The following is a 27,832-nucleotide window of genomic DNA, read 5'->3' as shown; positions in this document are numbered from 1 at the left end:
GACGCCACTAAAAAGCACCCGATTCCCGTCACCATTCGGCTATCTCCGACTGTCCCATTCGGATATTTAAATATTATGTGAATGGCGGGCAACCAACAAAAGAGCAATGTTTGCTGCTAGAAGCAACGGTTTCTGGCAATAAGAATAATTAATGTAAATAATAATTTAATTAAAATAAAAAATAGCGTTTCTGGAATTTTTAACTATTGATTCTTTAAATAAATTAAATATAAATAAAGGATGCAAACAAGAAAATTGAATTATTAATTTTATACATAATACCCTAATGTAAGTATCAAAAAAATGCAGTTTAGTTGAATGATCCAATGGAATGGAACTTAAATTATTTTTTTTGAATAAATATTTTTTAAAATTTTTTTGGGCGGACATGGATTTATTTGATTTTGGATATTATTTAAAATTACTATAGTTTATTTTTGAGAAAGTGTGATTTGAAAAATTTATTTTTCTACTACCTTATAAGAAAATTTTTAATTTTATTTTTCTGCATAATTGAATTTTTTTATTTGACTTGCTTATTATTTTTATCTTGCTTATTATTTTTTATAAAATTAATTTTTTACATTAAATTGTGCTTATTAATAAGAATGAAAGTAGAATATGAAGTACTGTAGGAGCACTGTCATTTCCTCAGTGTGGATGCTTTTGCTGGATCAAACTTCATCCACTTAAGGAAATTATGCACTTTGCTCCCTTTTGTTATACAAATAACTATTATTTTTTTAAGTTCTCTATATGTGGACGTATCAAAAGCAAAAGCCCAACTTAAACAATAGGATATTGTATATTTAGAAAAAATAAATAAATGAAAAACAAAATTTATAAAATATTGTACTTTAATTTTAATCTTAAATATATAAATGTTATTAACCTTTTTGAAATAAGTACCTATTTTTTTAAATAACTTTTATACCTAGGTAGAGAGGTAATTTTTGGTAAGTGAAAACACAATGGATTTAATTAGTTATACTGTTATATAAATGTATCGTATATTAAGTTTTATTTTATAAATGCTGCAAACACATGTATATGACTGATTTGAAAAGAAACTTAATTATTTTATGCTAAAGTACTAATTTACAATTTGCAGTTTTGATTAATACTCATAAGAAGAAACTGCAAGAAACTTATGAGATAGGTAAAGTGTTTTCAAATATTTGCCTAAAACTTACATAAAAAATTATAATACACATATACATACATATATATTAAAACCTATAAAAATATACCTACAATAACATAAAAAAAATACTGATAAATAGAAAAAAATATACAATTTATTATTTTTATTTACTGCTCCTTCTTCTTCTTTGATGGAAAATAAACTTGTTTGTCCACTTTTCGTTTACTTGTATTTGTCTTATTTATCTGTTCCATCATTGATGTCAGTTGTCTCATGCACTTAGACATTTACAGGTATATGTTAATATAGCTTATATAATTTTATAAAAAGATAACTTACATATCATAAGCTTCATCATTTAAAGATCTTAAAAAGTTTGATACACTTTCAATTTCAATTTCTCTTGTTGATTGTTTGTTCAATCATTGTACTGCTACTTGTTGATTTTCAGTTGTCTTCTCATTAACAAATGTTTCAATTTCTAGGCTATGGCTAGCTTCAATATTATTGAAAGAACATTCCCCAAGGAGTTCACCTAAAACAGAATCTGTTCCCTTCCTTTGCTCACACACCATAATGAACAATTGAAATTGCTACAAATTACCTCTAAAATTGCTTCAATTGCAACAATATACTTTTTCAATCTTGTCTTCAATTTTCCTTGTGCGAACAAATGCATAGTTTGTGCTTATTTTATGCTCTCTTAACCATTCCTCAAATCTTTCTTCCCTGGAAAAATGGAAAGTTGAGGACTCTATTTTGATATCCTGACTTACCTGTAAATGAGCTTCAAGTTTTTGAAGTCTTACAAGAATACTTAGTCTCTTTGCATAAGGGACAAGAAATGAAAGTGTGACTTTGAGTTATCTGGGAGCTGCCGCTTATGAATAACTTTAATATGTTTGTTCTTAGCTGAAATAGAAGAAAACATTTTACTGCATGAGTGGCACATATTTTTGTTGATAGTTTGGTCCTGATTCTGATGGTTTTGCGTAGGGCCGTCCATCTTTGCAGTTAAAATCGCTGGATTGGAATTAATACAGCTTTTCAGGTATTATTTTAAAACACTATAAGCAACAATATGGTCAATATTTCACAAAGAAACAAGTTCAGTATAATCGCAATAATTGATCAAATTAGTTGGAGCTTTTTTACGAAAGTAAACAACCAACAAACACAAAAAAAGCGGGAACATTAGTGTCGTTATTCTTGTCATTCACGTCAAACGACCGAATTTTTCTCCGAACATACACGATCACCGGCGGGAATCGGGTGCTTTTTAGTGGCGTCTTTTTTCGAGGACTTGTTCCCGTGTCGCAGGTAGAAGCGCACGTAAAAGGCCAGTTTTTTATTTCCGAAATTTGTGAAGCAGGAAATGGCCAATATGGTTTATAATTTATAGTCCTTAATCTTGTTCCTTTAGGGAACTGTTTATTTCGTAATTCTGGTGCAGGATGCCCGAGATTTTGATGGATGGATAATGAAACTTAGCAAGGTGAGTGTGTCACATTTTGAACGCCATTCATTTTTATCGACAGTGAATACAATGGCAACCGTTGTTTTAGGGTTTTACTTTTCCGTTTTACTTTTCCGTTTTCCTCTTTATTCTTCTTCAATCGTTGATGGCTACAGGCTGTTGATTTCCCCGGGGAATTGCTGAAAGCGGTGGAGCTGGAGCCAGAGTTAGAGCTAGTATTAGAGATTCCCAGTCCAGATAGCTAAGCTACCAATGGCACACATTTACAGCCTTGATTTTGAAGGCTAACCGTTCATTTCTTGGAGGAATATGCAGGCCAGTTTATTCCATTTATTTAAATATTATTAACCATAGATTTGTCTCACATATTTAAATTTTTATTAATATACTTTTAATTACAATTTATTGCTACAAATATTTAATCAATATCATAATTTAATACGTCAATTTCTTATCTATAATTTTAGTTATTTTTTGTTCAGTATTTTTCAGTACCTTTTTTGGTGGTTAAGTAGACATAACTCGGTTAAGGCCGATGTGCCTTAGGTAAAAAGGTTCATGAACTTTCCCCTGCGTAATACAAATATTTACTAAAAACTTTAATAATTGCAATTTATTTTTCAAGTGCTGAAATCTACCTAGCAGCTTAATCATAATTTAAATGTTACTTTTGACAAACCTATTTTATTTAATCATATCAACATTATTCATATTTTAATTCATAATAAATTATTAACATTTAACAGATTAGAACATGAGGTGTATATTATCTTTGATGTAAATATAATTTGGTTGTATTGTTAAGAAATTTTTTTTTGCCTCTTTAAATCTACTTCATCCAGGGTCATTTAATTGTTAATTGAAACCTATATACTAAATCTTTTTTCTTAGTTTTTTTTCATTTATAAAAAAAAAAACTAAGTGGCGCCCTCATATTTAATAGTTATAATCAAGATTATATTCTTTAATAGCCAGTCATAAGTGAACCTTCGAACAATCCCAAGCCTCCAATAATTCTGAGCTACCGTCTGCAAACTCTTGGGAAAACAGTAACACTGTAAAGTTAACGCCATAAGCTGTACTTACAGTAAAGAAATCGTCGAACTAATCATCTTGTTCTCTACACCGATTTAACTACCAGGACCTTCACCAGGTATTCCTTCCGTAGTTTAAGTTCAAGTTCCGGAATTAAGGATTTTTGTATCAAAAGAAAACGTTCCTGATTAAGAAGCTTGTAGATATACTGCTAACTTCGAAGGGTCTGTTATATTGGCGGCTTTAACTGCAAATTTGACATCTTGGTTATCTAAACTACCTACAATTAAATTAATCTCATCACTGACCGTTAAATTTAAATTAATTTTGCGAATAAGTGACAACTTTTTAAAGCAATATTCATACAAACCTTGATTATTTTTAGGCTTAAACGCAAGCATTTTTAATCATTAGTGAATGCAAATCACGAGTCGACGGAAAAGTATCAACTAACAGTTTCTTCCAGTCGGCCCACGATTTTGGGATAGTGTGTAAACTTCTGTACCAACCTTCCGCTGGTCCTTTTAATTTATTTATTGCTAAATGACATACATTTATGTTAGACCAACCATAAATATTCGATAGTTCATCAGTTTTCACTAACCACTCATTATTGTCACTAACGATAGGAATAAACTCGCTAATATCAACATCTTTTACTGACATTGCTATACGTTTTTCGGTACTTATCATCCTAACTAAATCTATTAAACCTGTGTCCACTTAAGATTAGCTTGGAGGAAAACTTTCTGGAATATAAGAACGTTTAGAGTTTCTTTTAACACATTTTGTGTCACTATCTCTTGATTAACTCGAGCTAATGTGTCTTGCACGATGACGATATCTTCTTTTACCCATATTGTCACAAAAAAATCAAACAAACAACGGCAAATAAGGGTTCACTAACACTTAAAACTATTATATCCCACTTCTAATGTGAAATAATAAACTTCAATTTATTATAAACTACTTTATCATTAAAAAAAAAACTTATTATAACGTAAAAGTGTTAAAGGGATAAAAAAAATTCTGTGACTGGCTTACAGGGAACGTTTTTTATGCAAATTCCCCAACATTACATTCCCAAAAACCCGCATAAAAAATATACCAGGTGGTGGCTGGTGTCTGGTTTTACCTGAACCGAAAATTTGCTAATTTTGCAATTACATTTAATTGAATAATTCATGATTCGCTTATTAAAATTTTTTGAAACTTTGCACGAGGGTTTGCCAGATTGGTCTCTTCAAAAGTTATCTTACATTTTTTCTGTAAAATGTACAGGGAAAATTAAAATAATTGACCCCCTTAAAATTTACATGGGTTTTCCTATGTTCCGCTCGGCGACGCACCCGGTATATTATAAACATTGCTAAATAAATGCGACGCGACGTCGACAATATCCCTTTAGATTCCTCTCTCGAGCGAATAACTGTAATGGGTAGATTTACTCCAGTCAGCTTTATTACGAGCGTCTCACACATGTTTAAACGAAGCTTTGCTATGAGCGATAAATGAAATCCGTTTCAAAATTAGATATAACAATATATTTTACTCATTTGTGAGATTGAGTCACGATTTTGAAAAAAAAATAGATGCTGTAACGAAGTTACTAAATTATCTGTAATTCTCTTATTTAATATATATGCTGCAATAAAATGCCATGAAACTTCAAAAGATGATGCTAAATTTTCCTTAAGTGTTGGTGAATTGCCTTTTAGGAAGGTACCTAGTTCCTTCAAATAGTTGCATGCGGCTACAAAATTAGTACCATTGTCAGAATAAATATTCAATGGTTTACCACGTCTTGAAATAAATCTCTGCTAAGCTTCAAGAAAGGCCCACATGCTTAACTCAGTGACCAGCTCCAAATGGATCACTTTCGTTGTTAAACAAATGAAGAGTGCTAAATAACATTTGCTTATCTTGCAACCACGTCCCTTTCGATCCTTTATTTGAAAGGTCCAGCACAGTCAATGCCAACATCATGTAGACAACATATAGGCCAGTAATTATCTCTGATGTGTGCAAGCAATAACTGAAAGCCGCAATGTATAAGCACTTTGTGTTCATGCTGAAGAATCAATTTGGTTAGGTGATGCTTGGGACACAACACTGCTGGATGTTTCTTATGAAATGAGTACGAAGAATTTTTTAGTCTCCCACCAACTCGGATAATTCCTTCTTTAATAAAAGGAGTGAGACTGAGTAGCCTACTTTTATTTGACACTACCCCAAATTTTAACAGCTGATAGTCATCAAAAAATGACTCACGCTGTGATAGTTTGACTAACATGTCTTTAGCATTGCGAAGTTCAGATATTGTCAAATGGCTAAAATGCCTATCGAATTTTTTAATTCGGCAATTAAAAATGAACCTAAGGCAGAATGCCATAATTCGAGTATTACGAGTGAAAGTTGAAAATTTGTGGAAAGGAAATAAATTTTGATTTTCGATTTCCACAAATGTTTGGGTTGTTTTGCGAAGATCTGGCAATTCTGTAACAGCTATTGGTTTGTGCATGTGAATATCTAAGGGCCAATTGATAGATGGCTCACGAAGCCACAATGGACCATGAAACCACATGTCTGAATTAATAATATCGTTGGGTAGCATTCCTCTTGATAGAATGTCTGCAGGGTTCTGATCCGTGGAGACATATCTCCATGAGTCAATTGGAGTAATTTGTTTTATAGTGGAAACGCGATTTCCCACAAAAACCTGTAGAGTGTTGGGTGAACATCTTAACCACGCAAGGGCTACAGTCGAGTCACACCAAAAATAGACTTCACTGAATTGTAAAGTTAAAGAAGATTTGACCTTGATATACAATTGTGCCAAAAGTAAAGTGCCACATAATTCCAATCTTGGGATGCTTAAAACTTGAGTGGCGCTACCCTAGTTTTGGATGTAAGAAGTTCGACATGAACTTTATTATATTCGTCCAGAATTCGAACATAGATACATGCTCCATATGCACTATTTGATGCATCCGAAAATCCATGGAGTTGAACAGTGACTGGATTTTTTACTGAAATACATCTTGAAATTTGTAATTTATTTAAATTAAAGAGTTGCGATCTGAAATGTAACTACTTCTTGGCTATGTCAACTGAAACTGATTCGTCCCATGAAAGTTTTAGTGTCCATAAAATCTGTAGAAGTATTTTTGCTTTAATGACAACTGGACTTAAGAGACCAAGGGGATCAAAAATCTTTGCCACTTCGGACAAAATAAGTCGTTTTGAGAATTGCCCAACTTTTGAGGGGATATCGATATGAAATGAAAGGTTAATGAGAGGATCAATGTTTTTACGCTTATCCGGCGAGGTTTAATTATCGCGTAGGAATATGTATTTCCAACTTCGAAAGACCGTAAAACCAAAATTGTTACAAAAAGGTGCGAAATTTACCTTAATTGGTGTTCTCTGTCGCCAAAAATTCGGGCGACTATATCCGCTCTCCGTTCCACATATATTTTTGTTGGTGGGGAGCGCCAAATGGTACTGCATACCATGAAAGCCTGGTTGACCCAGGCGCAATAAGAATAGGCAAATAATATATTATAAATAGATTGACGCGATCGCATACATACAATTATTTCCCAAACTATTGCAACAATAAAACAAACATAAATAAACTAAAGAGTATAAGGATAATAAATACAGGTCATATTTGTACGGAACATATAGATTTTGATCAGGCTCAAAATCCGGAAGATCAGTTGAGTGTAATCTTGAATGGGACTGTCGTTCATCCGAAAAATTTCCAATGAAAGACTGAAATATTGTCTTTAGCTCTTCCGTAGTTTTCTCTAGATTCTCTATACGAGATCTAGAGCCCGAAGGACCCATTTTTTTTGAGGACTAAATACTCTCACCATCAGAACCGTCATCTGATAACTGACGAGAAGCCTTTTCTCCAGAGATCAATAGAGGTTTTAAATTCGCCACTGCTGCGTAAATAAGCTCATGAAAATGAGCTGAAAGCTCTTATTCTTGCTGCCAAATTTGCGGGACCAATTATTAAGCCCACACAAAACGGCCAGTCGAGCATTTTCATTTTCATCTCCTTGAATGTCTTTTCAGAGAGTGATGATGACTCCGGGTGCTAAAGCTAACGCCAAGGCTACAGTCGGAAGAGCAAATCGAATTTTTTTTAAAATTTGCAGGTCAACATCCTCTCCAAATAACCCAGCTTTATCATAATTTAACACCTTCCAGTCTCTCCAACCTTCTGATAAGCATTCGGAGGCCAATTTCTTTATTTCTTCCAAAATGGGAGCATCATTTGGATTCTTTGGAGCGATTTGTTCCAAATCTGCGAGTGTCTTCGTTTGAGCCATGCTCTGCAACTAAAATGATCGTTTTTAAAGAAGATAATATTGAATATGTAAATACTTAATGTAAATATGCAAAACACTAATCATGTTTCATAACATATACTTAATAAGCAGTATTAAAATCCGCTTCCAAATTTGAGACGGCACCGTAAATCTGGGCCTGTCGGCTCCCATTTTGAGCCTGTCGGCTCCCAAAAGCAGGCCTATCGGGTCACAAATCTGAACCTGCCGGCTCCCAATTTTGGGCCTGTCGGCTCCCAGAGCTGGGCCTGTCGGCAGATTAAGGCAGAGCCATAGACAAAATATGGTATAGCATGAAGAATACCGAGATTGTAGGAATGCTCGACTAACACGCATAATTAAAATTCATTTGCCCTTAATTAAAATCATTCCGTGTCTGGAGACGCCGAAAAAATTACGCAAACCAAACGCCGCGTTGGGAGGAAGCGCATTCTAGGTCTGAAAACAAACGCGTACTGAGGATGATCCCGCTTTGCCGCCGGTGGTTTGTCGCGACAGGGCAGTGACACGTACGGTAAAGTGGGAGAACTACGACGTGAAATGAGAGTAAGAGAGATAGAGAAAGGTATTCATAGAGAAGAAACATGATGTGTAATTTCAAATGGGACAAGCCGACGGAATAATATGATTTTAATAAAAATCGTGTTCCTAGTATACATTGCAAAAATAAATAAAAGTATATTTACAAATATTATTTGTAATCTTATGCTAAAAGGTGCAATTTTTTTTTTAATTTAAGCAAAAAATGACATTGCCCCCTTCCTTACCAACTTCTTTAAACAATTACCAACTTTTCAATTTTCATGGAATACTTTTGCCACAATTTCATTTTCTATTTTTGCAATATGGTGGTAGGTAGTCAGGACTCTTAACGATCCGAACACTAAGTTGACATGTCTGTTGGATGAAATTAAGGGTATTCAGACAGGCGATCTTTGCTCAGTGGTATCTGAGCTTAGATCTGAGATCCAAGATCTCAAGTATGCGTTGGATCAATTAAAATCTCAGAGGGTAAGTAAAACTAACATGGCTGCTGAGTAGACCCCTCCAGAGATTTACGAGGAAATTCACGATAGAGCTTCCAGATTCAAGAATGTTATTTTGTATGATTTTCCTGAGAGTAATGCCGAAGAATCCAAAGTTCGTTTAGATCACGACAAGAAGTATGTAATTGAGTGCTTCCTAAGACTAAATATTACCTGTCCAAGGTTTAAAGATTATCGTCTAGGTCTAGGCAAATTGAACAAAAACAAATTAAGACTTGATAATTTTCAAATTAAAAAAAAAGCTGACCTAACCTCTATTCAACGTAAGCAAAAAAATGCTTATGAAGAACTTACTTTGCGCTCACGTACAGAACAGAATTTATACATACAATATTTTAATGGCATTCCTAAGGTGGTTCAACAAAAGAGGAATAATGTTATTAAGCAAACTCCAAAAAACTAAATGTATACTTTCATAATACGGGTGGTTTTCGAACTGAATTAGCTGATCTGCGAAATACTGTCAAGAGTTGCATATATGATGTTGTTGTAATTTTGGTGGAGTCTTAACTTAATGAATATTTTTTGGACTCGGAGTTAAAGTTCACTGACCATATTTTTTGTCAGGATCGAAGTTACACAAATACGGGGAGGCAAAGGGGTGATGGCACTGTTTGCTTATGTAAATGTTTTAAAGCCAGGTTATTACAGACCAGTGATTTAACCCTGGAACATCTCTTTGTGCTTGTATCATGCAGTGACAAGAATATAATTTTTAGTGGTGTCTATATCCCTCCTGCTTCTCCTTTATCAATTTATGAGGAATTTGCCTCTACATCCATGGATCTTGTGAGTATTCATACTAGTTGAGTGATATTCTATTGTATGGTGGTTTTAATCTGCCACATACGGTATGGAGGAACTCTGTGAACGGGCTGCATGTTGAGACGGCTGAGTATATATCATCTGCAAATGTGCTATGTAGTTGTCGTAACTATCTAAATCTTAAGCAGATGAGTGGCTTGCCAAATTTGTTTGGTACATTTCTTGATCTGTTTTTCTCAAGTTTGTCAAATGTTGAAGTCATATATGCCACTGAAAATTTATCACCGGAATCAAACCACCATCCTGATTATAAAATAAGTATTCCTATTAATTGCGATTTAAATTTTAAGTATGATGTCTTTTATGATGATTTTGTAAACTGTGATTTTGTTACTATTAATAATTACCTTGGTAGCATGAATTGGGATACTGCTTTTAATCAGAATAATATTTATAAATACATAATGCATTGATATTTTTTACAATGCTCTCTATTTTGCTATTGAGATGTTTGTTCTAATTAAACATTTTAAATCATCATGAAGAGTTTTGGATGGTCACTGACGTGGTGCCAATTTATATAGATAAATAAATTCTTTATTTTTAAATTAAATATTGCAATAATAATGGCAGTCAATAACAGTTCAGCGAAATAAGAACCTATGCCGCCCACCAAACTTCCAATAAATTATCCCTTCCAGCGACCAGCAGCTTTGGGGATAAGTAATTGGTGTGGCGGGGTGACTCTTCCGACGACTAACAATCATGGAGCCATACCCTGAAGGTCTCAGAAATCGTGCAGTGAGAATAGAAAAACGGTCTTACTCTTACATTTTTATTAAATGCCATATACCATCTATCAAACCCACGAACGATCACCCCTCCAGCAACCAGCAGGTTTGGGGATGAATAATCGGCGCGGCGGGGTGACTATTCTGATGATTAATAGTCATAGAGCCACACCCTGAAGGCTTGAGAAGCGGAGCCTGGAAAAACGGAATTATTACTTATGGCACTTCCTCGGTTATCAAACCACTTACTTACGTCACTCACTTTACTATTCTTTCAGCTACCACCGGTACACTTTGGATCCTACTGGTTGGGTTAAATGGAGATGGTCGGAGACTGCGGATAGTCTCCCTAATAAGGAATCGCATCAAACCACAATGAATTGGGTACTGGTACCATAATGCGTAAATTTATATAAGATTATAGAATAATAATAACGGTAACTATGAGCGGAAATATGGCCCAACAGTATAGGGATCATATCGACTCCTCGTAGGAGAAAATCCCGTTGTATCATATTTAGAGCTGTTTATTGCAAATACTAGGTCAGATAATCAAACATCCCATCGTCTGTGATCGGTCTCACAAAACTGAGCAACCATGATCTTTATGGTTTTATTTGGCTCGCTTTATTGGCGTGCGATATATATAGGGGTGTAAGCCTATGTGTGTTGCCCATATCCTTTAAAAGTTATCGAAATGGTTGACCGGTAAATTGCGTTTCATTATCGAATATAATAGTCCGCGGACAACCAAACTGGGTAATAACCTCCTCGTATAAGCTTGACTAACGGCTCTAGAAGTAGCTTTACGTATAGCGCGACATTGTATCCTACCTTTGGTAAAATGGTCTTAAAAGACGACCATGTAGTTATTCCCATTCGAAGATCGAGGCAACGGTCCAACTAAATCGGCAACAATAGCCCACGTTTGGTCATTCTTTGACGGTCGCATTTTACCAGCCGGCATTTGTTGTGATGACTTATCGCTTTGGCATACTGTACAACTTCTGACGTATTTTGCAATATCTCGAAACATGCCTGGTACTTTGGCGGTTGTTTTAGCAATACTGTAAAAAAAAACTGATATTTGTAGAGTTTTTGACACATGGCGAATTCATATTTCCTTTAGAAGTAATAATTTTTGTGATACTAATATAAATAATAGTTTTGTTAAGAGAACACCGATCCACTAACCACCAACCCTAGATATTTATTTAAAATCTATATCCGCTTGTCAAGAGCTATCAGAAATACTGCATAGTCCATATTTATTTTGTGGGTAATCCTGGTAACGCAAAAAAAAACAAAATGATTTACGATTGTCATTACTTGGGTATGATTGATTTTGGAAAATCTTTAATACATTACAAAAGCTAAATAACTAATATTCTAAAAAAAAATTAAATAATAAAAAAAATATAAATATAAATATAAATATAAATATAAATATAAATATAAATATAAATATAAATATAAATATAAATATAAATATAAATATACATATAAATATAAATATAAACAATATATAATATTCAGGCTCCAAATTCAAGGGCAACCATGGGAATGTCGGAAAAGGTAAAACATAGATTTTTTTTTAAGTTTCGCAAAGCTGCACATTTTTGAGCCCAACAACATGCCATTTAAAAAGTTAGATAATTCCAAATAATTTCAAAGATAATCAAAAAAAACCAAAGTTTTGAAAAATCGATTTTATTTTTTAAGGGCGAACCACGTTCCTAAGACACCCAGTATATGTATGTTTTTTTCTCCACTTTCTTCGAAAGTATTCGGATTTCTTAAAATTATCGACCAGCATTTTGTTAGGCATTAAATTACACAACTTTCTTCAATTTAACCGATGTTGTATTTCCGAGAGTTTTTGAGATTCCCATGCTGGTCATCCATATTATAGACATACTGTAACTATAAAAAATTGAAAAATTGCATATTTTAGGACTTAAATTTAGAAAATTTTATATATATATATTTTTTTGTTTCACAAAAAGGTGGAAACGTCAAAAATAACGCGGTTACTTCATAATTACAACATCAGAACACTCCGTACATGGCGAGATGTCGTATGTTATATGAACCTTAAAAACCCTGTTAAAGTTAGCCTCATCATATACAGCTAATAAAACTACAATACAAGTAGTGCAAATTCAATTAATTTTAATACAAAAACAACTGTTATTTTTTTCTTAACGGCAAGTTTTTATTAAATTTCATAAGAAAGTAGCCAACTATTATTAATCATAAAAATATTACGAAAACTATCATTAAAGAAATTATTGCTTACACTTTACTCGAAGTAATACTTACAATTACAATTTATTATCCATTGATCATAAATATCCTTGATGTTAATAGGAAACCTAAACATTCTAACTGTAGAGTTTCTTAGTAAATTTTCACAGTTAAAATATTTTACACTTGGTACCGAGCATTTTTTAGGATTATTATTCATTATAACTAATAAGAAATCATAGTGTAAGACAAAATGAAAAAGAAAGAAACTAACTCTATATTATATTTTCGAAACTTAAATCACTAAAATACTTAAAGCTAAATATATCATTTATCGAAGTAAGCGTAAATTTGATAAACACAGACGGCGTTTAATAGGAGGCGTATCGAAGGAGTGGGAAGATCTTCATACGACCGGGCTTGCGGTTCGCATTTTTAATATTTTTTTAACGAATTCTTATTTGAAATAAGTGAATCAAGCATCGAATATTAAAATTTATTGAAAATAAAAGAAATTATATATCGGTTTCTAACTTGGCCCATTCTGACACAGACTTCGCTCTCGAAGCCCACCTTTATGAATTTGCTTACAAAACATTCAGTAATGTGACATCGATGCTGTAAAAAAAAAGAAGAAAAAAAAATGTAAATACAATAATAACATATTTTTAACCTTTAATCGTTATACACATACATATACACTTATACATTAACATCAATGTAAAGTGTCCATGCCTTCAACACTTATATATTAACAACAGTGTAAAGCGTCCCTGCTTTTAACACTTTAGTATTAATTTAATTCACACTAATAATACTGAAAAGTATTATTCAAATCAATATTTTCAATATTTCCATACAACATTTACATTTCTAAGACCTGCCATAAACGTTACATTGTACAGAGTATTTTACCAACTTTGTATCTATCTTTCTCTTCATCGTTGTCTAGAATATCCAGCAAATCAGTCATATTCACGAAGAGGGACCAATCAGTCGGCCTTTTTCTTAATTGCTCCTTAGCAGCTTTTTTTGTAATGGTGGTCTTTCCAACACGTTTTATCTCTTAGAGGCCCTCAGCAGTAGAATCCATGACTTCAAATGGGTCTTGAAATTCGTACTTTATTTTTCCGAGATGCATGTTATCATCTCAAGTGCATCAATATAAATTCTTCGTTGGCAAACTCAATATTATTACAAGGTTTTTGGTTAGCACTGATCGAAGCATTTTTAGATTGATTAAGGTGGTCGCTTATTCTTTTACGGTCACATACTTCCGATGGATTGAAGGTCTTTATTTAGGTTTTTAGGCAAACTTTGAAATTGATTGATTGCTTGGATTGATTGATTGAAATTGATTGATTTATATAACTGAGGGCTAATAGTAAATAAAATGGAGCATAAGACAATTGTACTGAGTGAGTACCTAAACCTCTCTTTTGAAGCATTAAGCAAAGTCAATTGTTCTGAAACAAATTTTAGACTATCTGAAAATTCAACTAGCCTTTAAGATTTAAAAGAATATCAGTAACAAATATTAACATTTTATTAGTTTTTTTGTTTTTTAAGTTGATTTGAATCAGGCTGGGAAAACAATATCTCATCTTCAGTTACTAGTACTAGTTGTTGGAAACTCAATGGCCAGATTATTAAGTAAGCCCAAAGGGAATAACATATATTATATTATTTACAGAACACAAATATATAATGTATTATCCATTGTGTCTATATAATATCTATGATGGTTTCTAGTTGACTCAAAGAATTTATTTTAAATGATGCTTTTGAATTATAAATTGATATATAAACATATTGGCCATAGAAAAATGACTCTAGCTTTAAAAGTGAATCTATAACAATTACGCATGTTATTAAAAGGTGTATATATACAGTGTGACCCAAATTGGCTATACATGTATGGGTATCTTGGAAACTATAAGAGATAGAAAATTGTTTAAATGAGGAAAAATTTAGGACATTTAGTTATCAATTTAGTGCCGCTTTTAGAACGATTTTAGCTTTTTTCGATTTTGAAATATTTGGAAAAAATCAAAAAGTTGCATTTTTGAAAAAGGTCTGTATTTTTTTTTATTTGAACGTATTTTTAAAATCTGTAAAAACATTATTGGGACAACTTTTTAAGGACAACGCATACCTGAATTCAGTTTTTGTTTTCGAAGTTTCGGTTCTGAGATTCCATTCTCAACTCCTTTTTTTTTCTTATGGCGGCCATTTTGTTTTTTTGCTGAATTAAAAAGATATTTTTTGTACTTTAAAATGATGTATAGCACTTTATCAAATTCTTTTATGTTTACGTCAAAAAGTTAAATGGGTGTTTCTATTTAAAATTATTTAAGACATTCCGAACCCTATTCTATAGTTGTTCGAGAGTCGTAGGAGGTTCAAACTCGTAAACTTTATTTTTAACATATCCCCAAAGATAAAAATCCAGGGGTGTAATATCTGGAGACCTAGCTGGCCAATTTACAGCACCGCGGTTCGCAATAGGTTTATTGTTAAATGATTGCCTTAACATGTTAAATTAACTTACCCTACATACCACACCATATTAAATCCAAATCTTACTTGTAGCCTACGATCAGCCACTTCATGAGGATTTTCAGTAACCGAAAAATGACGATTATGCCTGTTGAATACTCCGCAGTTGCTAAAAAACGTCTCGTTGGTCCAAATAATTTTTCTGCTGAAATTAAGTATTTCTTAATTTCAGCAGAAAAGAATGTCATAAAAAGTGATACATCATTTTAAAGGGAAAAAAAGAGCTTTTTCATTAAGCAAAAAAATGCAACTTTTTTCTTTTCAAAAATGCAACTTTTTGATTTTTTCCAAATATTTTAAGATCGGAAAAAGATAAAATCGTTCTAAAAGCAGCACTGAATTTGTAACTAAATGCCCTACATATTTACCCATTTAACCAATTTTCTATCTCTTATAGTTTTCAGGATACCCATACATGTACACCCAATTTGGGCCATACCGTATATTATAGCTTAAACAATGTCAAATTTTCAATAGTTTATTTTAATTTTTGGGACGAGCCTTTATTGAAAATCATCCTTTTTTAATATAAAAAATTGAATAGTTTTAAACATTCTTTAAAAGTGTCAAAACAACAGGCCTTTTTAAAAGCAAGGCAATCTTCCTTACTTTCCTCTAATGCTTTAAGATATTGTTGCTCCTCTAGTTGCTTAGATTCTTCATCTCTACTTCTACGAAATAATAGATTTTTTTAACAGTTTAACATTTTCCTTCAAGTGAGGTTTTTTTCAAAGTGACTGAAATAATCCTACCTGTAACAAAATCCTCGGAATTTATCCGTACGCACCCAGGAGCCAAATGTAATGTCCAAACTTTGGTGTTTTTATTAGGTACTAAATCATCTCGCGGAATGGCTTGAAACTATTTTTGTTTTAACTCAGCGTTTTTGTGGAAACTAAAAACATAAACTTTTGGTCCGTTATCGTAATTTCGGCGGCATCCTGGTGCACAACACTTAAGCGTCATATTAACGGGGTTCCTTTACAACAACACGATCACACATAAACGATCGAAACTTGAAAACGGGTATTTTCTTTATTTTTAAACCGGAAAAAAAGGAAAAAAAATTAAAAAAAAACATATTTACCAAAATAAGTATAAAAATGAAAAATCAAAATGCTTAACATTCTATGCACTTAAACAGACTATCTATATACATACTAGAAATACTCTGCATCATCTATTTATCTAATACCTTCTAAAATGGACATTAAACTGTCAACAAAAATATCGAACCGTTCATGTAAATTATTATTAATATAATTCTGACACATTATATTAATAGGGGATTTAAACAAAATATTAGTCCTAGCGGGATTTAAATAAAATCATCTAAAGTGCCTACCCGTAAATTTAATCCAGCCAAAAGGCTGGGACAGTCAATCTTGTTATGAATAAGGTTATATAAGAATTTTATGGAATGAATTTCTCTTCTTTTTGCTAAGGGTATAATATTAAATTTATCTAAGTATAATTGACTAAAAACCTTCACACACACCTTCCTCTCTAAACCAGAGATACTTCATAAACTTGCGCTGAATGCTCAATATCATCTATCAGGTAGCTATAAATTGGGTACCAAATTAGAGATCCGTATTCTATTTTTGAGCGTATGTAAGTGAAAAAAAGTAGTTTTAAAGTATTAATATTTTCAAAGTGCCGACAGTTTTGATAAACAAAACCCAACAATTTGGCAGAGTCAGAAACTATTTTTGCTATATGCTTAGCGAAACTTAATTTTGCATCATAAGTAATTCCCAGATAAATGGCCTCATCCACTCTGGCCAACGCAACATTATTTGATCTATAGTCAAAATTGATTGGCAACAGTTTTCTAGAAAATGAGAGAATAGAGCATTTATTAACATTTAAATATAGTCTATTGACATTGCACCAATTCTCTACTTTGTTAAGATTTACCTGAAGGAATTCGCAATCGTCTTCAGTATCTATTTTTGTGAACAATTTTATATCATCCGCAAACAGTAAACTCTGACAAGACAGTAAACCAAATTGATTAGGTGCTATGTCTAATTTGACATGGGCATATATTCTATTATAAAGAACTATTTCAAAAAGTTTGGAGAAATTACATAAGATCGATATAGCTCTGTAATTTTGAATGTCGTTCTTCGGTCCCTTTTTGAGTATCGGGGATATTCTTCCCGGGAAATTTATCGGGAAAAACTGTTGATAACAAGATAAGATTAAATATGTGGGCAATAGGCCCTGATAAAGCGCGAATACAATCCTTAACGACAAGACTTGGTACTCCATCGGTACCGGAGGTCAACTTACTTTTTAGTTTATTAAAGGCGGTGACAATTTCATCTTCCGAAAAATTATAAGAGCAATTTAGAGAGTTGTTAATAGTCTGGCTCGATTCAATACCAACATTAATACTAGATGGGTCCGACTCAATATATAATATATAATTCGATTTTCAGCTGTTCGAGAAAATTCTAAAAAAGCAATCCTAATTTGTTCTTTAATATTGCTTCGAACTATTTTAAACTGACTTTCATAATAATGAGTTTTGTATTTCTTGAGTTTTTTTCGAATTAAATTCTTTAGTTTGATATTTTTTATAATATCAGAATTAAACCAGACTGGAAATTTATATTTTTAAACGATTTTAAGCGGAACTGCTCTATGAAATATTTCATTAAGTGTATTGTAAAAGCTATCGCAAGATACATTAGGATCAAAAGAGGCAAACACCTCCTGCCAGTCAGCAGCTTCAATTAAGAACTACATAACATGGGATATTGAGCACGTCTAAAATTGAAACAATTCTGTACCAGTAAATTGTGGGTGAAATTATTAGTCTGAGGTAATTTACCCTTAAAATTCATAATTAATGAGGGATGATAAGAATCACATTCAACAAAAGAAAAACTACTCAAATGAACTTCACACTCAGACAAATTGGTTATCACTAAATCCAGAATTCTTCCATTGACATTAAGGACGTCGTTACATTGTACGAATTCCATTATATTCATAAAAGCCAAAGTTGATCTCACAATAGAGTCATGCTGGTGACTAAGAAAATTGGGGATAATAAAATCACCTATTATAACTATTTTCTTGTCACACAAATATTGCATTGTTTCAAAGTAATCGTACACCATATCATAAACCCATTTGCTACTAGCAGGAGGTATATAGACAATAAATACAAATCACGTAAAATGGTCAAAGGAGAATTGCGCACCTACAATCTCGATAGAATATACAATTTGAAGCAAATCAGATAAATTTAGAGGTAACATTTTAAACTCGCGTTTAGCAGCTAACAATACACCTCCACCCTTCGACAATCCAGTTCTGTCTAGACTTCGGTCACATCGGTGTACATCGTGTCGGGATGGGAAATCAGGTGTAGCTGTTCAGATGAATCTACGAGTGGTTTCTGGAACCCCTTGTTAGGCGAAAATTTTTATCTTTTTGTTGAATTGTGTTTGAGAAGCGACGAGATGGATGTTGCATATACCTCCACTTTTTCACATATACTTCCTTAGGCCAATTCTCAGCTTTAGTAATTACGCTGAGATATTCGTTAGGTACCACGATCATAAAGGAATTCGATGTTCCACTTGTTCTGAGCTTAACAACTGTGATAAAGGCATCTTCTGCTCCAGGCACTATATCTTTAAAATGTGATTTTAAAATATCATCTGATACAGTGTAATTTAGGTTGGATATATGAAGAGCAGTTGTTGGTTTTGCCGCAGTGAGCAAAGAATTAACATTAACAATATTATCAGGCTCAGCACAACCCACAACTATATCCTTGGTGGAGGGTAAAATATTACCAGGAGTTGTTTTATATATATTACGTTCCGAAGCTTTAGAACTGGTCTGCATCTACTTTACTTATTAACTCTTTAGACTCTAGATTGGAAACAAGTAGTTGCACAAGTTCAGTGTTGGTTTCCTTTATGACTCGAACAACCGAGTCCAACTTTGCTGTCATCTGCTCACTGTGGGTATTTAAATGAGCCTCAAGTTCACACCTTACATTATCCTGAGCCAAGTAATTCGTAGGATGATTGAATTTTAGACTATCTAGTTTCTGCTGAATGCCATTGACTTTTATTTCAAAGTCTGAGGTATCCAGTTTTAATTTCATCTGGGATTTACTATCTTTATTTACTTGCTCCAGAGACGTTAGCTTTTTGCTAACATCACTTATTTTTTTGGTATCTATATTAGATTCGATCGTCGCGATTCTGGAATTTAAAGCAGCAATCTCAACATTCATTGACTGTACTAACTGTAGTGTATTTCGTAATTTTTTCACTTCTGTGATACAGTCGAGACACGAATGCAAAAGGAAAGGAACCGAACACGAACGAGTTGACGTGCGTCTCGCCGCGACGTACTAAATTATTGCTAAATACTTTCTTCAGATCGCTAATGGCATTTCTCACCAGCCTACATTTGATGACGTCACGACAATTTTTATTTGTGCTCAGAGGCCTTAGTTCTTAAGGAGGTGTTGGTTCACTACGGCGAGCATTTTCAACTCGTAAGAGTGAGAGTTTTCTTCATATTTAATCGTCTTTTTACTAAAATACCCGACAACTTTGATATTTCCTTCTTTCTTTTGTGCCAATATTGCTCCATATCCAATGGAGCTGGCACCAGTGTGCGGCATAGTACCCAAGGAATGGTCAAAAATTGATAAAAGCGGTCTTGAAGTCAAGCAGTTCATGTTCACATTCTTGTTCTTTGGACCAAATAAATGGTTCATTGGTGCGGATTAATTTTGTTATAGCCGCTTTGTCGCAAATTTGCCTACGAATTTCACACAGTACGAAATTTAATAGATCCTTAACTTTACTCAAGTTAAGGCGAATGCCGTCAACTTATATTTCTCTTTCTAAGTAATCTATTTTTTCTTGAAAAAGTAGCACTTTTGAAGATTCAAGAAAAATTCAGTTTTTTTATTTGCTTCAAAAACCAACTCAAGTGATACCATTGAATCTTTATTATTCTTGGACGGTATTAATATATCAATCATTAAGTATACTAGGGCTACTGCTTTTCAAAGTTCCTAATGCTTTATTTATTGCTCGTTGAAAAACGACTAGAGCATTAGCTAATCCAAATGGCATCTAAACATATTTAAAATGGCCGTCGGTTGCAACAAAGGCCGTTTTTTCGATGGAGTCGTCCTCTACAGGTATTTAGTGAAAACCCGAAAACATCTAGTGACGTAAAAACGCATTCCGAATCAAGCCGATCGAGCTGGACATCTATGAGCGGTAATGGAAATCTATTTTTAATTGTGTAAGCATTTAGCTGAAGATAGTCTAGGCACATTCTGTTTTATCTATCTGAAACGCGAATTACTTTCTCCAATAATGTTGCGGGAAATTAGTTCATCAACAATATCTCGAACAGCCTGTCTTTTACTGAGAGAAAAATAATTTGTTTAGAGTTTGTCTAGCTAAGGAAAAGTACTCCATCTGTTTCAAAGTTGCGCCAAGTTTTGTCCCCTAATAACACGCGATTAGCGACAGTAGCGCGCCTTTTTTAATTTAATTTAATTTAAAGGCAGAACACAAATATAAGAATTAACGCAACGGCACTGTTTATATGCAAATCGGGGTGATCGATACCGTTGCTTTGGCAGCGGCGTAAACAAATTTACCGCGCAACCGAGTCGAACAACACGTGCTGTACCTTTCCTTAGCTAGACAAAGTCTATCTCTTTCTATATATGAAATTAATAGATTACAATCTATTAATTTCATATATGCAATATGCTGGTCTGTCCGCCTGCCGTGATGCCACGTTATTTAAATGATTCCAAAAAAAAACAAAAAGAATACCCTTAAAGGAGAAATTCCGTATAGACTTTAGGTTACTACTTACGCATGGGAATGTAGTAGGGGGAAAAACAATGTCGCAAATTAAAATGATTTTTTAAAATATTTAAGATTACATACAACACACATGAAATGAAGAAGGACGTACAATATTTAAAAAGGGAGGACGTTAGTACGCTTCCATGTTTATGTTTGAATTCACGTTGATGTCTGATTCAAGTAAATTCATTATTTTAATATATTTAACGGCTTCTGCTTTAAGGTAGCCAATTTTTGACACTAGGACATTATTAAGAATGCAAGCGGTCGCAGTTTTACTATTTTTTTGCCTGATTTGAGCAATCTGAGGATTTTTATTTTTCAATAATTTGATTGTACTCTAGTATGGTAGTATGTAAAAAAAAGTACTAAGTATGGTAACATCCTGTAGATTTATCGCTTGTAGTTTTTATGGGGTTTTTAAAGTAGAAAGGATTACAGTTTTCAAATGGGGTTAAATTGGCCTTATCCAGCATTTCCCCTGAGAGTTGTCTTTTCCCGATATTTAAGGGCCAACTCATATTGTCAGTATCAACTTTTGAGGGCTAGTGTAAAAAAGATCCTCGATCCAGCCAGGGTGCGAGAAAGAAGATAGCTGTTTAGATCCCTTTTAATTACGTTATTAAGCTGCTGGTAATCTACGCAGAATCTGGTCGAGTCGTATTTCTTTCCGAGTGCTAGATAATTCTATGATGCACCAATGTTATAAGCCTTCGGCCTAAGCCTCTCTTGGTAGTGTTTATGCTGCCTGCTGAACGGGACAAGCATTTTCTGTACTAATTCTATGCTGGACTATGTTGGTCTACCCTTTCCTCATAATATCAAAAACATCTCAATATCTGTGGACCAAATGCCTCAAGCCTACTTCTTTGTTCTTGCCTTAGACCTAGACCTGACGACAATCTTAACTTTCCTAATCCTTTCGGAATGGCTTTCCGGTTAATATCCACATACACAACTTGTCGAGGTATTGCAGAAACTATAGAACGGTTTTCTAATTCCGTGCTATGATTCCGTTGCTTGATTGTTTTAGCAACACAGACTTTTATTTTAGCACATACAAGGGTTTTTTTGATTGCTATTCGTCGATCAGCAGCCTCGTCATGCATTGCAGGTTCTACCATGACTCTTTCACCATCCATGGTCTTACAAACAACGCAGCCCTCTAAAACGATCGCTTTGTTCCGTTATCAAACAGTGTAATTCCTTTTATTATTTAAATGAACTTTCTCATCATCTATCTTCAGGACTCACTTTAAGCTTAACTCGAAGCCCTTGGTGTCTATTATGTCCGTCAGAAGCCCTTTATTCAACATTCATATTCAAAGGTTTTTGATTTTTCAGATCTTTCAGTTCTTTCAGTCTTGATTTTTCAGCTGCAAAATCATGGATAATTTTTTTACGATCTGTTGATAAAAATTAATCTGACTACTGTCTACAACGCAAGTGCATTTAAATTGTCCTTCCCCAATAAAGATCGATGATAGCGTTATGTTCCAAAACAACCCTTAGCATACTTAAATTACGTCGAATTTTGCCGATCCTAAACTCTGCCGTTTATGAAATCCGTACTGTCTGCGCTGCGCTTAAAAAGATAAAACCCATTTTGAGCAACTTTTTCAGATTTTTCTTAATTAATTTTCATTGGTGGCTCTAAGAAGTTTGAAGCTTAGCATTTTAATAACTTTATAAAAATCTATTTCTTCACATAATCTACAATTTTCTACGTTGAGTAGTGTTTACTCTGCACTGCTTTGACTAACTGCTGACTGCTGTTGACTACGCTTAATTCTGGCATAGCTCAGCCACCTACGAAAATTATTTTTTTCTTCAGATACTTAAAGCTATAATCCTGGCTATAATCCATCAAAATCCGTTTTTATTTTAATATTAATATTTTCCAACAAAACACAATTTCCTACAAAAAAACTGAAAAAACTAGTCATTACAATCAAGGAATCAACATCTCTGGTGTTGATTCCTTGATTTGTATATCTATATTCTATCTAATTCTATATATATATATATATATATATATATATATATATATATATATATATATATATAGAATATAATAATAATAATAATAATAATAATAATATAATATATATATATATATATATATATATATATATATATATATATATATATATATATAGAATTACAATTTTTCAATTTTATTATTTCAATTTCAATTTTACTTTTTGTTTCAACTCCCTAGAAGGGGTAGTCACTTTTAGAATCCTAAATGGAAATAAGGGTCAACATTGTTTTAAAAAGCACTTAATTCTGTTTTTAGTGGTATCCTTTGGAGTTACATGACTTACTATTTAAATTCTACATTACAAACTGAATTTTTTAACTTAGTTTTAAAAATAAATGAATTCTACTGTATCAGTTTAAAAAGGTAAAAATAATCCAAGTTAAAGTTTATAAATAAACAAGATGTAATAATAAAAAAAAATGTGGTTCTAGTGTACAAAAGATAAAATGGCAATAAAATAACTTAATTATAAAAAAATTTCAAAAAAGGGTATTTTTACAGAGCACAAGGAGCTCGTCAATATCTTATATGAGCCTTACAGATATAGATTTTACATATAGATATAGATTTCACTGTCTAGGTTTGATATTTATACACATAAAAATTTAGGAATTTCATAGATAATTAACGTTTAGTTTGTAATATAAAATTACTTTTATTTTAGAATATTAAAGGACACTTGTGATATTACAACGTGTGACAAATTTGCAAAGGCATTTGGCCTAAAAAAACGAAGGTTTTGCTGTGAGAATGGACTTTGTCCTATTAACGATCCTACTACGAGTACCTATAAGTTTTTACTAGCTACTAAAATATGCTGCAATACTAGGGGATGTCAACTAGCAGCTAAAATCTGTGACATTTATGAACCTCTAGTAAATGCAGATCTAGATGTCGAACTAGATGGAGAACAAAAGTGAGTATTTTATTCTTTTATTTTTTGTAGTTATATATTCCTTAAAATAATAAATTGAGCTATTATAAACCGGGTGCCTCTAAATGGTTCGGAAATCTTGAAACTAAAGATACTACAAACCAAAATATGTGAATTGACTCAGATGTATCACAGTCCAAAAGTTGATACTTTGCGACAGCGTGTCAAAGTTGCAATTCTATTTTTCCTTATTGCTTGAAAAGCACTTAAGATTTTGCCATATAACTCGGTATAGGAACGTTTTCTAGTATAAGAAACAAGACAAAACAAAGGTAAAAACACAAAGTCACGGTCTCATCAAATCCATATAATTTTTTAAATGCTACACGTGTTTCGCTCCTATCGGAGCATCATCAGGCCTAGACCTACACCGATCACATTACAACTAACAAAAAATTATATGGATTTGATGAGACCGTGATTTTGTGTTTTTACCTTTGTTTTGTTTTCGTTTGGTCTCTCAGAGAAAAAATGGATGATACGTTTCTATATAAGAAACAAGAGTCCGTTTTTTCTTATGACTAAACTTACAGAGGGACCACTAACAGCATAATTTCGGTAAATAACTTATCAAAACTTTTTTGTGGTATCTTGTATGCAACAACCGACAAATCTTATTTTCTCGTATTGCTGCAACAAAAAAAATCTATTGTTAGATGTGTATAAAGGTTGAACAGATATTTGTTTTTCGTTTATCTAATTGGCGAAACTTGCTCCTATTACCAGTACAAACCAGAAACTGTACTTGAAAATGATGACTTTCGCCTCTACTAGGACAGAACTGTTTTGACCGATAGGACGCTGACTTCAAACAGACCAGATATAATCTTAATAAACAAAGCCCAAAAGAAAAGTCTTTCTTCCAGGACGACTGTCGCTATACAGAAATCTGTTATACTGAATACATGCAACATTGTTCGAAAGTTCCTAAATCTACCATAGCAAAATTTTTCTTGCCTTCAGGCTGGTGAAAATGACAAGCGAGCTAAAAAAGAATAATAATAATAATAATAATAATAATAATAATAATAATAATAATAATAATAATAATAATAATAATAATAATAATAATAAATCCCGTCTGGGGTGCGGGGCATAGAATACGTAAAAGGCGACCAAAACCTCTTGTCGCGTTCAGGCTTCTGACAGCGGGACTTGTCCGAATAATGAGCTACCGTCCACTTCGGCTAGCGGCAGACGCAGCGTGACGCCAAGTAGTGCTACTGCGAACCCACTCCAGAGCAATACAGCAACGATTCTCCTCCACTAGCTTTTGATGTTTCTGCAGCGAAGTTAATTTGCCGTTGACCACAAAAGCTGGACTGCCTAGGAAGCGCAGCAGATTCGAGCGGAAGTGCTTTTTGAACTCCAGAACGAGAAAGAACTTCCCCCAACAGTAAATAAACTCGATGAAGACCACACTTGCGTACAGGAAAACAAATTCGAATATGACATCAACCCGATTAGAGACAATAACACTCAAACCGATATGCCCGATACTACCAAAACTCAGAACAAGTAAGGATACTAATGATATTATTATGGCTGTAAATGCTCTCTTACGGGATAACACCAGGGACTGTCACAATCTAGAATGACTCCATTCACTTGTGTACTGCGGAGCAGTGGCAGTGCTTCGCATTAATAATCAACCAGTTTACCCATCTAGGAATAAGTGTAGTAGTATTAATAATAACAAAAGTTTAAAACCTTTATGGCAGCGACGACTCGAGGACGCGATTGATAATATTCGGGGAGAACTAAGTCGACTCACCGAGTTCCATAAAAACCCAAAACCATCTAGGCGCCTTAGAAACCGAGTTAGAAAAATCTTTTAAAAAATCGATACTCATACGAAGCATCCAGAAGATCAACAGCATGTGTGTGAGTATATTGATGTGCTTAAGCAAAAACTAAAAGCTAAAGCTAAGCGGTTATCCAGATACGTAAAATGCACCAAAAGAAAACAACTAAGCGTCCTATTTAATAATAATCAAAAAGTGTTCTACAGGAAATTAGGATCTCAGACTAACAACAACAGTCAAGCCATGCCAAGTAGAGAGAATCTTTCGAGCTATTGGTCATCATTGTAGTCAAACCCAAAAGAACATAAAAATGCTCTATGCATTATATCGGAAAAGACAAGGTAAATACCCCAGCGATGCTCTTTGAGGCACTAGCAGCCGAAGAAATTTCAGAGGTAATTAAATTTATCAACAATTGGAAAGCGCCAGGAGTTGATAGTATCCAGAACTTCTGGTACAAAAAATTTACCAGCATACATACATTTCTGGCATGCTCAGAACAACCAAAAAAATATATGCACTGCCTTCGTATATTATAAAAAAGCCCTCGACAGAGTGCCGCATTCTTGGCTTATTAAAGTTTTAGAGATCTATAAAATTCACCCCACCATAATTACATTTCCTTTCACCATAATGAAAACTTGGCGGATAAACCTACACCTCAACTTAAAAGGTAAGTATTTAACAACGGACAAAATATCTATTCGCAGGGGAATTTACCAGGGCGACTCTCTAAGTCCATTATGGTTTTGCCTCGCAATAAATCCACTATCTACCATGTTAAATGACACCAAATATGGTTTTAAAATCACCGCCAATAGTAACACCAATTGTGTTGTCTCGCATCTCCTCTACATATATGATATAAAGCTTTACGCAGCAAAGCAACAGCAAATGCGACAGCTGCAGCTGGACATTACGCAAAAATTCTGCATAAGGAATTTGGTCTTAATAAGTGCAAAACCTTAAACATCGAGAAGGGTGTCATTGTGAATGGAGAAGTTAAGCTCCCAAATGGTGACATATTCATAATTCAGGCTATGAAGAATGGCGAGACTTACAAATACTTGGGATTCCAACAAGCCAGACTGCTCGAAGATAAACAAGCTAAAACCAGGATTAAGGACCAATATACACAACGGGTAACGTTCTTACAATCCGAATTAAATGCAGGTAATCTGATACTTGCATCCGGGGGTGGCTGAATTTTATCCAGCCTATTGGCTGAGATATCATAATAATAATAATAATAGTAATAATAATAATAATAATAATAATAATAATAATAATAATAATAATAATAATAATAATAATAATAATAATAATAATAATAATAATAATAATAATAATAATAATAATAATAATAATAATAATAATAATAATAATAATAATAATAATAATAATAATAATAATAATAATATTCGCCAGAGAACGGAATGTGGCGGTCCAACATAAGATAACTTGGAAAAACCTGTAACTTTCTAAACAGCAGTTTAAGTGGCTTGTTGTATTTCAGAAATATGCAAATCCCAATCGATATAATATCTAATAGCAGTAGTTGTGGTTTTGTTGTTCCTTTCTTCTTTCTACCTGTCTTGTCTAAGGTGCTAGAGAGAGACATATGTATGATTTATATGATATGAAATTATTTCATTCTTAAATTCCCATAAAATTATACCCGAATGTCAATCCGGGTTTAGGAAACCATTTAGTATAACCACTTGTCTTGTAAATCTTATGAATGA

At 33.3% G+C, this 27,832-nt stretch overlaps 1 protein-coding gene across 6 annotated transcripts in view; it reads left to right on the top strand.

Annotated features, from left to right (window-relative positions):
• Positions 1–27,832, top strand: part of LOC126743543 (uncharacterized) — a 245,398-nt gene that overhangs the window by 25,823 nt on the left and 191,743 nt on the right. For 4 of the 6 annotated variants that reach the window (XR_007662924.1, XM_050450699.1, XM_050450684.1 and 1 more), the window contains exon 2: positions 24,013–24,264. The exons of 1 other annotated variant lie outside the window; for it this stretch is intronic. Coding sequence is in view for 3 of the 5 variants with exons in the window: in XM_050450699.1 (XP_050306656.1) it covers positions 24,013–24,264 (252 nt within the window). In the remaining 2 variants the exon portion in view is untranslated. Of the gene's footprint in view, positions 1–24,012; positions 24,265–27,832 lie in introns of those variants that run through there. One more of the 6 variants, XM_050450726.1, reaches the window with a different exon arrangement.

The sequence above is a fragment of the Anthonomus grandis genome, chromosome 1 (genome assembly GCF_022605725.1).
Source record: "Anthonomus grandis grandis chromosome 1, icAntGran1.3, whole genome shotgun sequence".
Classification (NCBI taxonomy): domain Eukaryota; kingdom Metazoa; phylum Arthropoda; class Insecta; order Coleoptera; family Curculionidae; genus Anthonomus; species Anthonomus grandis.
This window is presented reverse-complemented; position numbering and strand designations above follow the sequence as displayed.